At 37.1% G+C, this 17,295-nt stretch overlaps 1 protein-coding gene across 2 annotated transcripts in view; it reads right to left on the reverse strand.

The window, feature by feature from the left end:
• The window catches only part of TAB3 (TGF-beta activated kinase 1 (MAP3K7) binding protein 3), a 62,194-nt gene that overhangs the window by 4,346 nt on the left and 40,553 nt on the right, over positions 1-17,295 (reverse strand). The window contains exons 8-9 of one of the 2 annotated variants that reach the window (XM_027842050.1): positions 6,155-6,256; positions 4,660-5,406 (exon numbers count right to left, since the gene is read on the reverse strand). In XM_027842050.1, coding sequence (XP_027697851.1) covers positions 5,387-5,406; positions 6,155-6,256 — 122 coding nt within the window. In that variant the 3' untranslated portion in view covers positions 4,660-5,386. Of the gene's footprint in view, positions 1-4,659; positions 5,407-6,154; positions 6,257-17,295 lie in introns of those variants that run through there. The other variant, XM_027842042.1, reaches the window with a different exon arrangement.

Here is a 17,295-nt window from a genome sequence, read left to right on the forward strand (position 1 = left end):
GACCTTTCCCTACTTACAGCAAACACTGCTATGGTGGGAGCAATGCACACAGGCAACCAGAAAGCAATTACATGGTAGGTTTTCAGGGGCGAAAAAGTAAGCTAAGAATTTGTACACACATATTTTCACTTTTCTAAAACCATTATTTTTACCTCCTCATTAAGAGATGGAAATGAACACATATAAAACGTACTGTTAGCTAAGCAACTGTTTCAAGTTCCCCCAATGCTAAATTTTGCCCATATTTACTATCTTTGCTAATTTGATGGTCGCGAGCCGATACTTCAGATATCTTTAATATATAGCTGAGAATACTGATCGAAGTGGGAGAAATAATGGAATAAACATTCCACAGCATCTAATTATAAAAAATTCCTTTTTTTAAAATATTTATCCTCAGGTACAATTTCTTTTCCCAAAGTGATTTTCCTCAACTTTAAACTTCAATAAAGCACAGTCGATTCCACACAATTAAACATTTGATTTCTATGCTTACTGTGAGTTTCATGTATGTAAATTCTGCATGTGTCAAAGTCCAAGTAAGGCTTGTCTTCATTAAGACTACAAAATTCTTCAGCACAGGGCGGGTACACGTATTTTCCTAGACCCCTGCAGAACCTAGCACGGTAGCAGGTTCGTAAGAGAAGTGTGACATTACGGATGGAGAAGACCTGGATCAGGATCAGAAGAGTAGGAACCTTGCTCTAGCTTTACAAATTAATAGCGATATAACCTTGGCTAAGTCACACGTCCTCGGAGTTGCAGTTTCCTAAGTTACAAAGTGAAGACAACACTAACTAAACAATCTTTCTCACAAACTTCTTAAGCTCAACTGAAAAAGATCTCAGTCTAACCTTTGTTTTACAGACGCGGAAATTCTAAGGCCCAGGGAAGACAAGTGACTTGCCTGGAGAGCTGGTGATCATCAGTGATGATATCTGAACCCAGGTGACCTAACAAACAATGCTTTATTTGTAGGAATCCCACTGCCTTACACTAAAATGCATGACTGAAAGCACTCTATAGATGGCAAAGCATTATTACATAAATGTATCATATTTTTGCAGTCAGTGGTCGTTAAGTCTACAGCAATGATTCAGAACCACTGAGTTTCCATTTATAAATATTGTTAAAAGTGGAGAGAAAGTTAGAGGCCTACAAATAATGAGCTTTCCATAATTGGGGGACAGGGTCAGGAAATGTCACCCTCTGTAAAAGAATCTTTAAACAAATTATTGGCACATTTTGTTTTGACATAAACATTCCAACATACTCACCTACAAACTGACTACATTTCAGTACATTTCCTGAAAAGCAAACTGGCCTTTATAAAAAATGATTAGAATGGGTACTATGTATCCCTTTCTACTTTTGCCATTTACCTTTTTTAATTTTTTTTAATTTTTTTATTATTTTACATTTTTTTCTTTTTTCTTTTTTAAGGCAATTGGGGTTAAGTGACTTGCCCAGGGTCACACAGCTAGTAAGTGTCAAGTGCTTGGTCTGAGGCCGGATTTGAACTCAGGTCCTTCTGACTTCAGGGCTGGTGGTCTATCCACGGCACCACCTAGCTGCCCCCATTTACCTTTTTTGAGAAGAAGATTATAGGCTAAATCAGTAATTTGGTACTGATGTTGTCTATTCATTATATTTCCCTTGCATTTGTTGTCTTTCCATGTTGTCTTGATTTTCTTTGTTACAATCACGTGTCCTACTGTCAGGCTCTCCTTCCTGAACCCTGCAGCTCTTTACATAAATCCACTCAAGTTTCTCTGAATTCTTTCTATTCATTGTTCCTCATGGTGCAATAGTATTTCATTATATGTCTATCTACAATTTGTTAATTAATTTCCCAATTACTAGACATGCTTTTCCCAAAGTTTGTTATACATAGTGCTGCAATGGATATTTTTGAACATAAAGTCTCTACTTACACTCAAGAGAGTTTGAATGATGTAGTATTGTTTATTCCTTCACTCCAAATTATTTTCCTGAACGGCTGGACCAATTTCTAGCCTTATCAGTAGTGAATTAATATCCCTGACTTCTTATTGTCCTTTTAATACTGACTTTTTCCATCTTTTATAACCTATACCAGTTTGATGGGGATGAGGTGACACCTCAGCATTGTTGGAAACTGAATTTACAAAGATGAATACACAATGGATAAGTCATTTGTAGGAACCTTGGCACTCTGCTTTTGACACAGCTTTTTAATGAAATTTAGGCAGCAAGAAGCAACTACAATAAAATATAACTTTCTTTGATTATCCTCCCCACCCCTGATCATCCATAGGTAAACTGCAAAACTAGAACCTGCACAGCCAAGGACCAGAGCCTGGATTGTAATGTCTCTACTAAGGCACAGACACCTGGAAAGATCCAATCTGATAGCCAGCTCAAACTGCAACAGAAAATACCAAAATTATCCTTCTGAGTTCATTCCCTCCTGACAATGAAATGACCCTGGTACAGGCCCTCATTAGCTCATGCCTGGACTACCAAAATAGCCTTCTAGTTAGTCTCCCTACCTCAAGACTCCCCTCAGTCTAGTCCATCCTCCACTCGGCTGTCAAAGTGATTTTCCTAAAAAACAAGTCTGATCACTTCACTATTCAATAAACTCTAGTGGCTCCCTATTACCTCTGGGATCAAATATAAAAATCCTGTTTGGTTTTCAAAGTCCTTCACAACCTGGCACCTTCCTCCTTTCCAGTTTTTATACCTTACTCCCTTCTGTGTATGCTTCAATTCAGTGACACCCCCCTCCTTTAAGTTCCTTGCACATGGCTCTGTCTCACAATTCTAAGCACTTTCATCTGCTGTGCCCCATGTCTGGAATGCTCTTCCCTCCTCATTTCTGCCTCCTAACCTCCCTGGTTTTCTTCAAGTCTTAAAGTCTTGCCTTAGGTAAAAAGCCTTTCCCAATCAATCTTCGTTAATCTTAGCGTCTCCTATCTGAGATCACCCACAACTTGTCTTGTACATATTATGTTTATAAGTAGTTATTTGCATGTTGTTTCCCCCTATACACTCCGAGTTCCTTGACAGAGGGGTTGGCGTTTTTTGCCTTTGTATCATCAGATCTTAGCACAGTGCCAGGCACATCTCAGACACTTGATAAATTCTAGCTGACTGCCCCTCTTGTACTCTGACATGCAGCCATATTAGCCTTCTCCTCTACTGCTATAACACTCTTCATCTCCTGTCTTTGTGCCTTTGCATTAGCCAACATTTCTTATGTCTGGAACATATTTCCTCTTTACGTCCACCTAACAGAACCCCTTCTCTTCCTTTAAGATGCAGTTCAAGTAGCATCTTCTACATTATCTTTCCTGACATCACCAACTGCTAACGCCCTTTCTCCCCATCTTCATTAACTTCCTTGCATTTGTTTGTATTTATTCCATATACACTAACATAGGGACTTGGTATCTTCCTTGTTAGAATGTAGGCTCCTTGAGAGTAGCGATAGTATTATTCTTTGTATTTGTATAGCAAGAACTTAACAAATGATTGTTGACAGATGACTGAGAAAACAGTTTTTGTTTTTAAGGAGCATCTTGAGATTACTGGAAGTAAAAAGCTGAAAAGCAATTCATTTTCTTCTTCCTATTCAAGTCAGGTCCCAGCTCTGCTCATCTGCCCAAGATACATATATTTACAGATTAATCAAACAGGCTGCCCATCTAGCTGCATGCCAAACTCTAAAACTGTAAAACTGAAAACTGACACCGTACTTTATTTTGTATTATTTATTACTGATTGGGTATCACTACTTATGGATCAGATTTGGACTTGATTGATTGGCTTTAGTGGTAGATTTTGTAGGAGTTTAACTTTCCTATTCCTGTGGGCCACAGCCTGACCACAAAGATTCAAAATCTATGAAGTTCTGATGACCATGGAGGGATGTAAGTCAACCTGGTCATAGGATGTTTGCCCAACACCAAACTTTCAGGAGGATGTCAGTCAAACCCAAGTTTTTTTCTCCATCATCATGGGTCCTGGCAACCCTCTGAGTCAAGTCAAATGTAAACCTACCCTCCATCTTTGTGTTAGACCAATTACAGTCTGAGTTTAATTTACATCATTGGACTATCTCTGGTACCTGATATAACCTGCTACCTTTTCAACTGTAGAAAAGAGTTGCTCTAGCTATTATATGCATCCCCGGTTAATGAGGAGCCTTGGATCCCATTTACTGGCAATTGCTAGCCTTCCTAACAAACTGATCATGTTCAGAATTCTGTGTCTCAATTTTTTTTTTATTGCAGATTTTTATCATGGTAGTGGTCTCCAAATTTTTGATTGCACAACCTTAGCAGTAAAAAATGAACAAATTTGAGCCCCTCTCTCTATGTGTAAAAAAGCATTTATAAATTATACATATGTTACTGTGCCAATTATTATGCACACCAGAAAACCTACACAAAGATATAAATTTAAAAAAGATAAGACAAAAATGAAATAATAGTTGCTCCTAAAGGCAACTGAAAGCCACTAGAGTTCATGGAATAATGGCACTTACAGTGAGCTTCACATCTGTGTGCCACTTCTCCTGCCCTTGTAGCTTGTTCTCTCAGCCCCACGGAGATGGATGAGGTCTTTTCCTCAAAGCGGAAAGTCTCTAGTTGGTACATTACTTCAGGGAGTTATCAAAAATTGGGCTTAATCTCCATCTTTACTAGTCTCATTCTTCTGGACTCTACTGTCCTCTCTGAAATTACCTTTCTTCAGTCCCTAGGTTAGCAACTGAAGCAAGTTGTGAGTGTGTCTCAAGAGTATCCCTTAGAATGATGCCAAGAGATAATCTGAGAACCTGGGTCTCTCCTATCTATTTTCCTAACTCCTTCTTCTGGCTTCCTATTCCCTCTTTTGTTATATTAGTTAACTTTAATTACTGCTGTATTCCTGGTCGTCTCCCCCCTTCACTCTTGTCTCTAAGGTTCCCTATAGTTCCACAGCTTTCCCATTTCTTTCTTAAACATTAAGGGGTGTTTTGATTCTTGGGCCTCAACTCATCTTATGCTGGGTTACACTCAGACTCTGATAAGGCATGAACTCTAAAAAATACTGAATGCCTAAAATTAAAGTGGCTTTAAGAGTTACAGGACTGTCAGTGTGGAAAGAGGTGGGAAGTGGTATGAGCACCTGATGGAATGACGACTGAGTTGGTGGTGTTATTTTTTCAGAATCTTTCACTTACCCTCTTCCCGTCTTTGCCGAGTTATCTGCATTTTGGGGACTTCTTATTTTTATTATTTTGGCATTATTATCAGAGAACTGCCCCTAGGAAATCTCTAACTTACCCCAATCTTCTCAAGATTCTTCTCTCTTTCTCTTTCTTAGATTTGTTCTTGACTTTGCCCTCTGCTGTTTCTACCTAGCCAATTGTCCAAAAGCCTATGGATATATGATTCAAAAACAAATTCAGTCATTTGTTATCTAACAGGATACACCAATTTCATTTTTAATGACATTGTTTGGCACTTGCTGGGTGCAGTACCCTCCAGCTTTCTTCCTGAAGTTTCCAAGTAGCTTGCCATCCTTTGGCTTCATTTGTTTCTTAACCCTGAGCCATCTTATCCAACAATTTTTAAACCAAAGCTTTCCATACTACCATAACAAACGACAATGTATGTGCCCGAATGCTCTGGAGGATTTTGATGAACTCGTCCTAGAGTTTCTCTATCGCTCATCCTCTGCAACAAATTAGCTGTAATTACTTCAAAGTGGTCTTTTTGCTCATTTTCCTCATGAGCAACGTAAGAAGAGATAACCAAATATCCTATGGAATGAGTTTTCTTACAGCCTTCTGAGTCTTTCACCTTGACATAAAATCTGCCACAGCTAACATTCCACTGGGGCAACTTTGGGAAATCCAGGTTAACTGCCAGACATGCTATGGCACTGGAGAAGCACAAGCAAAAAGTATGAATGTTTCAACACAAACCAAAGTGAAAACAAAAAATATCCATATATAAAGATATCTCTATGTATTTAAAGGAAAACTAGAGTAGTTCTACTTTCATAAAGCTGTAGTATTTCAAAACAGATTATACTTTTAAATGGCTGAATTTTAAAAAGTTCAACTTAGGGATATAATTTTCATGAAATTTTATATTGTGATAATTTGTACAAAGATACTCACCATCAGCAGTAGTGGCCTGGGAATCAAGGGGGTCCAACTGTACTTTGGAGGTCACACTGATTCTTCTGGCTTTTCTTTCTGTTGTACAGGGATCTGAAGTCTCTGCACAAAACAAATTAGAACCACAGAACAGAGCATTACCTAGAAGATTAAATTCTATAACAATCACCAAGTACTAAGTTACTCTCTAATTTTTTTGTATAAGTTAGTTCTATTTATTTAACCAATCAACAAGTATTTACTAAGTGCTTATTACTCACCAAGCACTGGGTTAAATGTTAGAGATACAAAGACAAAACAAAAGTCCCTAACCTCAAGGAGATTACATTCTAATGGGGGAGACGATACATTCAGAAATGATAAATACAAATAAGATGGAAGGTACTCTTACAGAGGAAGGCATTAGCAACTGTGAGGACCAAAAAAGACCTTTTACAATTCAGGAAATAGTACTTGAGAGAGTCTTAAAGGAAGACAGATGGTAGGAGAGAGAGCACTCCAGGAGTGTTGAACAACCAGCAGTGAGGCAGAGACAGGAGATGGAGTATCATATTGTGAAGATCAGAAAGTATAATATTAAGACTTATCCACCTAAACTAATTTACTTATTCAGTATCATACCAATCAAACCAAAAAATTATTTTATATAGCTAGAAAAATAAGAAAATTCATCTGGAAAAACAAAATGTCAAGAATATCAAGAGAATCAATGAAAAAAATGTGAAGGAAGGTGGCTTAGCTGCACCAGATCTCAAACTATACCATAAACCAGTAATCATCAAAACAATCTGGTATGGGCTAAAAAATAGAGTGGTGGATCAGTGGAATAGATCAGAAACACAATACACACTGAGCAATTAGGTGGCTCAATGGATATTGTACCAGGCCTGGAGTCAGAAAGATTCATCTTCCTGACTTCAAATCTGGCCTCAGTCATTTCCTTAGCTATGTGACCCTGGGCAAATCACTTAACACTATTTGTCCCAGTTTTCTCATCTGTAAAATGAGCTGGAGAAGGAAACGGCTAAACACTCCAGCAGCTCTGCTAAGAAAACCCCAAATGTGGTCACGGAGAGTCAGAAACTAAGAAAGTGACTGAACAACAACAACAACAACACAGTAGTAAACAACTACAGTCATCTCGTGTTTGATAAACCCAAAGATTCAAGCTTTTGGGACAAGAACTCACTATTTGACAAAAACTGCTAGGAAAACTGGAAAGCAGCTTGGCAGAAACTAGGTATAGACTAACATCTTGCATCCTATACCAAGATAACTGTAAAACAGATACATGATTTAAACATAAAAGATGATACCATATGCAAATCAGGGAAGCACAGAATGGTTTACCTGCCAGATCTATGGAGAAGGGAAGAATTTGTGACCAAGCAAGAGACAGAGTGTTCTGGATATAAAAAGCATAATTTTGATTACATTAAATTAAAAGGTTTTTGCACAAACAAAACCAATGAAGCCAAGATTAGAAGGAAAGCAGAAAACGGGAGGTGGAGGGAGGAATTTTACAGCAAGTTTCTATAATAAATGCTTCATTTCTTAAATATATAAAAAACTGAGTCAAATTTATAAGACAATTCATTCCCGAATTGATAAATGGTCAAAGGATATGAACAGGCTGTTTCAAATGAAGATATTAAAGCTATCTATAGTCAAATAAAAATGTTCCAAATCACTACTGATTAGAGAAATACAAATTAAAACAACTCTGAGGTACCATCTGACACCTATCAAATTGGCAAACATGACAAAAAAGAAAAACGACAAATGTTGGAAAGGATGTGGTAAATCTGGGACACTAATGCAGTGTTAGTGGAGTGTGAAATGATCCAACCATTCTGGAGAGCAATTTAGAACTAGGCTCAGAGAGCTATAAAACCATGTATGCCCTTTGACCCAGCAATACCCTTACTAGAGGTTTAAAAAGAGAAAAGAAAAAGAAAAGAATTCCATGTACAAAAATATTTATAGCAGTTCTTTCTGTAGTGGCAAAGAATTGGAAACTGAGAGGATGTCCATCAATTGGGAAATGGATTGAACAAGTTGTGGTATCAGATTGTGATGGAATACTACTGTGCTATAAGAAATAATGTTTTCACAAAAACCTGGACTTTCATGAACTAATGCAAAGTGAAGTGAACAGAACCAGGAGAACATTGTACATGGTAACAGCAATAACGTACAATGATCAACTGTGAATGACTTAGCTCTTCTCAGCAATACAGTGATCTAAGACAATTCCAAAGGACTTATGATGAAAAATGCTATCTACCTTCAGATAAAGAACTGATGGAATCTGAATGCTAATCAAAGCATATTTTTTAAAATTTTATTTTTCTTGTGTGTTTTTTGCCTATGTTTTCTTTCACAACAAGACTATGGAAATGTGTTTTGCATGATTGTACATGTGTACCTTATACAAAATTGCTTGCCTTCTCGATGAGGGGGGGAATAGAGAAAGCAAGGAAGAGAATTTCAAACTCAAAATTTTTAAAAATGAATGTTAAAAACTTTTACATGTAATTGGAAAAAAGATTAAAATATTTAACACTGAACTATAGAGTACATAAAAGAGAGCAAGACTAGAAAGACACAGGAAGGGGCCAAGTTGTTCAGCAGTTTAAATGTCAAACTACATTTATATATGATCTTAGCGGCAACAGGAGCTGAGTAGACAAAGGATGGATAAATAGATCTGGAAGTTATGTGCACAGAGATAACAACTGAACCCATCATAGTGAAAAAAGATCATTAAGTGAGACAATATAGCAGGAAAAGAGTACAGGGCCTATGACAGTTTTGGAGATGAGGGCCTATGACAGACAACCATGGCTGGTGAACAAGAGACGGATAAAGATCCAATAAAGAACAATGAGAAGGTAAGACAGACACAGAGGAAGAAAACCAAGAGAAGAACCACAAAAACCTAAAGAGGGAAGAGTATCTAAGAGATTCTCAGGAGTATCAAATGCTTCAAAAGTCAAGGATGAGGACTAAGCAAAGGTCTTTAGATGTGGCTATTAAAAGATGACTGATAATTTTGGAGAGAGTAGTGTCAGCTGGGTAAAGAAATCAGAACCCAGATTCCTAGGGCGAGTGAGGATTAAAAGGAGAGGAAGTAAAGGCAATGAGTTATAGACAGCTTTTTCTACAAATTTTTGAGATAGCTATGAAATAAAGGAGAGAGATAGGATGAAAGCTTGTGGAGGCAGTATGGGAAAGTGGTTTTTTAAGGATGGAGGATACATGGGTATGTTTGCAGGGATCAGGGAAGGAACCAATAAATGGGAAAAGATTAAAAGTTAGAAATGGGACAATTATGGGGACAATCTACCAGAAAAGATGAGCAGTGATAGGGTCAAAGTCACAAGTAGAGGGTTTGGCCTTGGAGAGGAAAAGGGTCACTTTATGTTTTCCCTATTTATTTTTTATTCTCAACTTAACATCATCAAATAAAATAAGCATTTTATATATACTGAATAATAAGACAATATTGTATATGAAATTATGAATTTCTAATATATTAAGTTTGCCTCTCTTTTAAAGCATATAATAAATTCAATATGTAACTCTCCTGCTTATCTGTGATTCTTTCTGGCCTTCCTTCTGTTTTCTCCTCATTTGAAGTGGGGAGGAACCTCATCCCAATCTGACCTCCTTTGCTCTCTCCTTCCACAGTGGGGAGAAAAAGAAAAAATAAACTATTGTAAAGGAGCATCTCTTCAAAACAACAGGATTAAAGGAGGAGACCATGGGAAATTCAAAGGATTTGGGAATGCAGAGTAAAGGAAAGGAAGAAATCACAGTATTCAAAGATCTAAATTACTTATCCTCAACCTCTATCTCCCACAACTCCCCTTCATATGTGCTGCCCTCTGGCCAAAACAGAAAATTCACTGTTTGCCAAACATGCCTTGTATTTGCCCACCTCCTAGTGTCTACTGACTCCAGTTTTGAATTTTATTCAATCTTCAAGGCCTAGGTTAAATGTCACTCTCTCCATGATTTTTTCATATGTGACTGCTCACTCTTTTCTGAATTCTTATATAGCACTCTGTTCCTTTGTTTCCTATGAAGACTGTTCATAATACTGTGCCTTGATTTATAATTATTTATGTATATGTCTTATTTTCCCCTTACTGTGCCTTGAACTCTGGAACCAAGCCTTTGTAATCCCTCAATGAACCTAGCAGATTGCTTTCCTAGAGTAGGTACTCAATATATGTTGAATGACTATCAAGTGCCAGGGGGAAAAGAAGATACAAAATAAGAAACTGAAGGTATATTCCAAAATTAAGTTGACTGATCCAGTAGGATGCCAGGTCTTTGATGGCAGGGACTACTCCATTTCTGTCTTGTTATCCCCAGCACCTAATACAATGCGACTTGCACATATGAGGCACTAAATAAATATTTGCTGAACTCAACAGAAAACAACAGAAATAATAACCAGAGAAGCTACCAACAATAAGAATCAAATCTTAGGTAACTGTTTATTAAAACAATAAACAATTGTTTTTTACCTGGACAATTATAACTTACTACTAATCATACCAATGAATTAGTAAGATAATACCATGTACTGTCAAAATCCAGTGTGCTGACAGCTCTGCTATTCAAGATCGGTGGATCTTGCGTACACCATTTCATATAATATTACTGATGGACAATTTCCAAACATGTCAAAAGAACCTGATGCAGAAGTGTTAATGAGTTCGAGCTGTTTTTTTTTTCCAAGCTGAGTTTGGATTTGTAAAGCTATTTATATACTACTGTTTTTGTTTTTTACTAGTGATGATAGTCTATGAATAGTACAATGGGAATTTAGAGGAAAGTTTCTGGGCAAGAGTAATATGAAGATTTTAAGCTAGCATATTTTAAATAGTTAAAAACACAGCAAATAACTCTAACTACTTAATGCTACTTGACCAATTTATTAGCATGATAAGAATTTTATTTGTTTTTTTTTTTTTTAAACGAAGATGCTGATTTAAACTAGAATTTCTTTTCTCCAAATTGTACTTGCTCAGGGTAAATTAGAAAGTCTGAAGCTCTGGTTATATAGCAAACAAACTTCAAAGGACAAAGTCAATATAAAATACTTTTGGCACTTTTTATGCAACAATGGAAAAGTAAAACCTTCAAACTATGTTATCTTAAAGAATTCCAAAGGGTCATTTGAGGATGTCAAAGCACTAAGATTATTCTGAGGTAAATATGATGCTGCCCTTTAAACATTAATGTTACTATTGCTAAATGACATTCTTGGAGTTAAAAAGATGATGTTCAACTGACGATCCCTTCTAAAGGATTACAGGAAAGGCTGGATAATACCTACACATAGTGGATGAAAAAAAAAAAACCACCACACATTACTCCTTTTATAAGCAAAGCTGATTTTAATGAAGATTGTTTAGATAGGATATATTATCAATTAGACTATGAGCTCCCTGAGAAAAGGGATTGGATTTTTTCTCTAGCACTTAGGACCTTGTACCTAGAAGTGTTTAATAAAGGCCTGTTGATTACATATGTATTGTTAATATATGTATATATTAAATTGAGAGATCTGATGAGAATGACCTTTACTCAACCTAAAAGAAATACTGCACCAAGAACTTCAATTCATCAGTCCCTGAGTATTTATTAAGCACCTAAGAAGTTTTAGGCACTGCAGTTAAGTTCTGGGGGTACAAAAACAAAAATAAACAGTTCCTTCCCTCAAGTTGCTTACATGTAATAACCTATCTGTGTGTATATATAAATTTTGATACACATATTTACAGATTCATAAATGCAATTTTCAGGGTGAAAGGGGACAGACACTAGCAGCTAAAGGGATCAGGCAAGGGCTTATGGAGGGTGGCAAAGAAGGTGAGGTGGGAGTACATTATAAGCATGGGCTGACAGTGCAGATACAGGGAGATGGGAGATGGAATGTTGCTTATGAAGAAGACCAGGAAGGTCAGCCTGGGTAGAGAGTGTAAAGGAAATAACATATAGTTTCAAGCTGGAAAGGGCCCTTACAGGTCACTAAATGCAACTCCTTCACTTTGCAGATTAAAAAAAAAAATTGAGGCTATGAAAGTTTAAGTGACTTGCTAACAAGCATGGGATTTTGAACCCATGTCTTTCTGACTCCAAGTCCGGCACACTATCTACTATGCCATGGTAAGGCCAGGTTGCGAAGGGCTTTAAAAGTCAACTGGAAGGGTTAATTTTTGATCCTAAAGGCAATGTAGAACCACTGGAATTTACTGAATAAGGGGAAGGACACAATCAGATCTGTGCTTAAGGAAAATCACACTGGTAGCTATGTGGAAGATTGGACTGGAGTAGGGAGAGACTTGAGTAAGAGAGCACGTAGGAAGCCATTGTAATAATCCAAGTGAAAATACATAAGGACTTAAAATTAAAATGGTTGCTATTGTGAATAAAGAAAAGTGGTTGGATGTGACATGTTATGGAGGTAGAAAGAAAATTTGGTAACTGATTGGATATGTGGGGTGAGAGAGAATGAATAGCTAAAGATAATGCCAAGGTTATAAACCTAAAAAACTAAAAGGAGGGTGGTGTCTTCAGTAGAAATAGGAAAGTTCAATAGAGGGACGGATTTTGGGAAAAAGGAAAATTTTGACCACGATGAGTCTGAGTGTCTCTAGGCTATCTAATCTGAAATGTCCAATGTGAAATTGGTGCTGCAAAGTTGGCACTTAAGGAAAAAACCTAGATTACCCTAAATCTGTGTATCATTGGCATAGAGACAATAATTAAACACATGGGAGCTAATGCCATCACCAAGGAAGAGAGCACAAAGAAGAAAGAAGGCTGAAAACAGGGGGAGAGAGATGGATAAATAAGCCCAAAAGGGAAACTGAGAAGGTTAGACAGGTAGTTAGTATAATGAAAATCGGGAATAGACAGCATCTAGAAAGACATGGTATGTAACAGAGGTCAAAAAGGATATAAAGATTACAAAAAGACCATGAGATCTGGTGACTGAGTTCACTGCTAACTCTGAAAACAGCAGTTTTTAATCCGACCTCGGACCATACACTTGACACTTACTAGCTGTGTGACCCTGGGCAAGTCACTTAACCCCAATTGCCTAAAAGCAAAAAAACAAACAAAAAAAAAAGAAAACAGCAGCTTTTGTTGAATGATGTTGAAGACAGGAAGAAGTACTGGCAATGAATGTAGATAGTTTTTTACAGAAGTTTGGATGAGAAAAAGAACATGTAAATGTGTGCATGTATGCATGCATACATACATACATACATACGAGACAGCTTAAGAGGGATGGTGAGGTGCAATGAAGACTGTTCTTAGTGATGATGAGACTTTGGCATATATTACATATATGAAGAAAATGAGTGGGATCACTAGTGATAGAAGGGACCAGAGAGATGATCCATCCAACTTCCACTGGATATATAAATCCCCATAGAACATCTCCTGATAGAGTCCTTCAGCTATTGCTGAACTCTTCCAGTGACAGAGATCTTGACTGTGAACTCCTACTACTTATTTCAATTGATATTTAAAGCATCATCTAAGAGAACATGCACATGATTAATTTTTTTTTAAAAGTCTTTAAAGGACCATAATCAAGAGTTAGGGTAAGACTATGGTACAAATAGTAGATTCCAAACACTGAATAACATGATAAAACCATAATCCATAATTATAATGAATTTATTATAGCTATAATTGTAACGACTTTATTATATTCTTGTGCCATAGGCAGCACCACCAGAAGGTACAATGGCAATTGCTGCTTACAAAAGGTTTAACAGAAGCAAATCACTGTATCAGTGAGACAGGTTGGAGGAACAGTCCTTGTCCACTTTATGTCCTGAGCTTCCTGGACTGTTTCACCAACAAAGGTAAATTAAAAACAACAACTAGTATGTCAATGTTTTAAGCTTTAGAAAGCACTGGCTATGTTACCTCCTTTAATCTAGGTCATGGTCTAGAACATGGCTTTATTTCCTCCTCTCTTCTTTATCTGGGTCCCCCGATCTCTCCCCATCCCCATCTAGCTTCTCCTCCCACTACCCTGTTTGAAACGGTTCTCTTGAAGACTACCAATGAATTTTCTTTTACCAAATCTAAGGATTTTTCAGTCCATATTTTACACTGGAGCCTCTGTGGTATATTGCTGATAACACTCCCCTCTGCTTAAGTTTCATTTCTCTTTATTCTAGTGGAGCTTTACTCTCCTCACTCTTTAATTCTTTTCTAATTCTTCCTTTTCAGGTACTTTTTCCCCTCCAAAATATGGTCGTTCTGACTTTCATCCCAACACTGTCTCCTTTGGAGGGCCTGTCAATCCAAGAGCTTAAACCATTCTCAGGTGCAGGATTCCAAAGCCTCTTATCCACATCTGGGCTGCAATCTTTTATTCCTAAATGCTTATAAATACCTTTACATGGGCATGTTACTGTCTCCTCAAACTCTACATATCCAAAGTTATCAAACCTTTCCTTAGCAAAAGGTTCTCCCCTTTCAACTTTCCTGCTACTGTTAAAAACACCATTAAACACAGTTCTCAGCCTAGAAACCTTGGAGCACTATTTAAATTATGTCTTTTACTCCCTAAATATAATCTGTTACGATGCATTGTTTATTCTTTCAATGTATCTCCTGAATTCAATCCCTACCAAGTTCTGAAGGATCTCTACACTGAGAATGAATAAAAAAATCATTTACTAAGTGTTTATTATATGCCAGCCAAGCACTGTGCGAAACACCAGGAACACACATACAAAAACAACAAGAGTCTCTCGTAGTGCTTATATTCTAATGGATGAGAGATGCTCACAGGAGACTGATGCCTCTGGAAAGACACTTTGTTCCTAAGGGATAGTGAGTGACAATACAGGGAAGTACAACAATAAACCCCTTCCAATGGCAGCTGATTTGCTAGGAGGCGGGAGGGTGCATGGAGAGAATTTGCTGTTACAAATTCAATGCAGGAGAATAAAGTTAATTGTTCAAAGCTAATTCAAGGAAAGAAGAATTTTGAAAACAACTCTGAATAGAGAGGGAAAAAAACTTCTTTAACTTCTCCCCATTTTCTTTCTCAAGGCTTTTACTAGAGCTCCTAACAAGTAAAAAACTGAATGATTTCAGCTTTGTCTTCTTTCTTTGTTCTATCCCACGACATAAGATCAGAGGCAGCTGGTGGCACAGTAGACAAGAGTCAGGAAGACCTCAGTTCTAATCTGGCCTCAGACACTAGCTGTGTGATCTTGAGTAACTTACTTAACCTCTGTTGGCCTCAGCTTCTTCATCTGTAAAACTGAGATGATAATAATAGCACCAAACTTCAGGGCTGTTGCGAGACTCAAATGAGATAATATTTATATGCACTCAGCATTTGCCTGGCACATTGTAGGCACTACATAAACGTTAGCTATGATTGTAGCTATTAAGATGCTAATGGGTAGTAAAATGACCAAAATAGGAAAAAGGAATAAAACAAGACTAGATAACATCCAAATTGGATAACCTACCTCTAAATAATCAAGAGTTGATATTATGGAAAGGTAAATTTACATGCCTGCATGTTATTCTAAACCATAATTCTTATTACACCATTGCCTCAATGCATTTTTAAAAATAAGGCCCTTCTTAACAGGTTTCCCCACAGAATATCAATAAACCCAAACTCACCTGACATTCTTTCCAGGTCATACTTGCATAGGTAAATTCAAAGATTAAGTATCTCATAATAAAATGCTCCCTGAATTGTGACTTAAAACTACACACTACTTTGTGCGAGATCTGGTGACTAGAATACAACCACCAAGATTCTTCTTTTTTATCATTTTTAGAAATTAGGAGCCTATTTTAATTATATATGAAGCACAAAGTCCATCCATGGTAACATTAACCAACGAGTATATTTAAAGATACTATGCTGTTGGGGACAGCTAGGTGGTGCAGGGGATACAGCATCAGCCCTGGAGTCAGGAGGACCTGAGTTCAAATTTGACCTCAGACACTTAACACTTACTAGCTGTGTTACCTTGGGCAAGTCACTTAACCCCATTGCCAACCCCCCCCCCAAAAAAGAAAAGAAGAAAAAAAAAGATGCTATGATGTAAACAGCATATTTATGTAAACAGTTTTCTGGCATGCTCTGATAGCTTGAAAATTTGGGAGGTGATTAGCTGTCATACTTTAACCACTTTATGCCCATTTTTAACCTAAAACTGAATACTTTCTATTAAAGAAAGTTGTTTAAGATTGATGTCTTTCCTAATTGATCATTTTCCTAAAATACTCCTTCACTAAGGTCCTATGCTGATGTTTCATTGTGATTTGGAGGTAGCCCTCCCTGGGTTCTCAAAGACTATGCCTGTGGCTTATGAACTCTGGCAAGTCCTACCAAGTAAGCAAGCAGAGCATCAAACTGCTACTGGTTGTTCTCCCAGCAGAGTAGGCTCTTATCACCAGAATTCAAGCCATTAGGTACTCAGCTGTGGTGACTAAAGCAACTGATGAAGACTGCCTACGATATATCTCGATTTTTCTGATGATATTTGTAAAGCACTTTGTAAAATGCTTTGTAAACCCAAAAGAACCACATAAATACTAGCTGCTATTATTATTATTATCATTAGTTACTATGTATTACTGTAATACCCAAAGGGAACACCGATAACAGAAATCAATACTTCAAAGGACTCATGAAGTATTAAAATACCAATTCCATCATTACATGTAATATGTCTAATATAGCTTGAATTGCTTAGAAGTGATACTCATTAATACTCCAAAATATCTATGATTCCAACAATGTGGTATTCCTTCCAAAGATGCTATCTGCAACATAACCTTACCTGCCCTTCTTCTGGGACTCTTACTCATGTATTCCCATAAGCTGTTCACAGAAAGTCACCCTAACTTGCTGAGAGCCTTCCTCAAGTTCTACTGATACTCCGTGGATCCGAAAGTAGCATACAAGCTATCAGTTATGGAAGCTCCTTTTGAATAGAGATTATTTCATTTCTTGTATTTGTATCTCCAGCACAGTACCAAACATATAACATGTACTTAATAAATGCTTGTTGACTGATTTCTCTCCCACTACACCACCATTTTTTTTCTTGATTATA

This window comes from Vombatus ursinus, unplaced genomic scaffold (genome assembly GCF_900497805.2).
Source record: "Vombatus ursinus unplaced genomic scaffold, bare-nosed wombat genome assembly UNPS02004827.1, whole genome shotgun sequence".
Taxonomy (NCBI): domain Eukaryota; kingdom Metazoa; phylum Chordata; class Mammalia; order Diprotodontia; family Vombatidae; genus Vombatus; species Vombatus ursinus.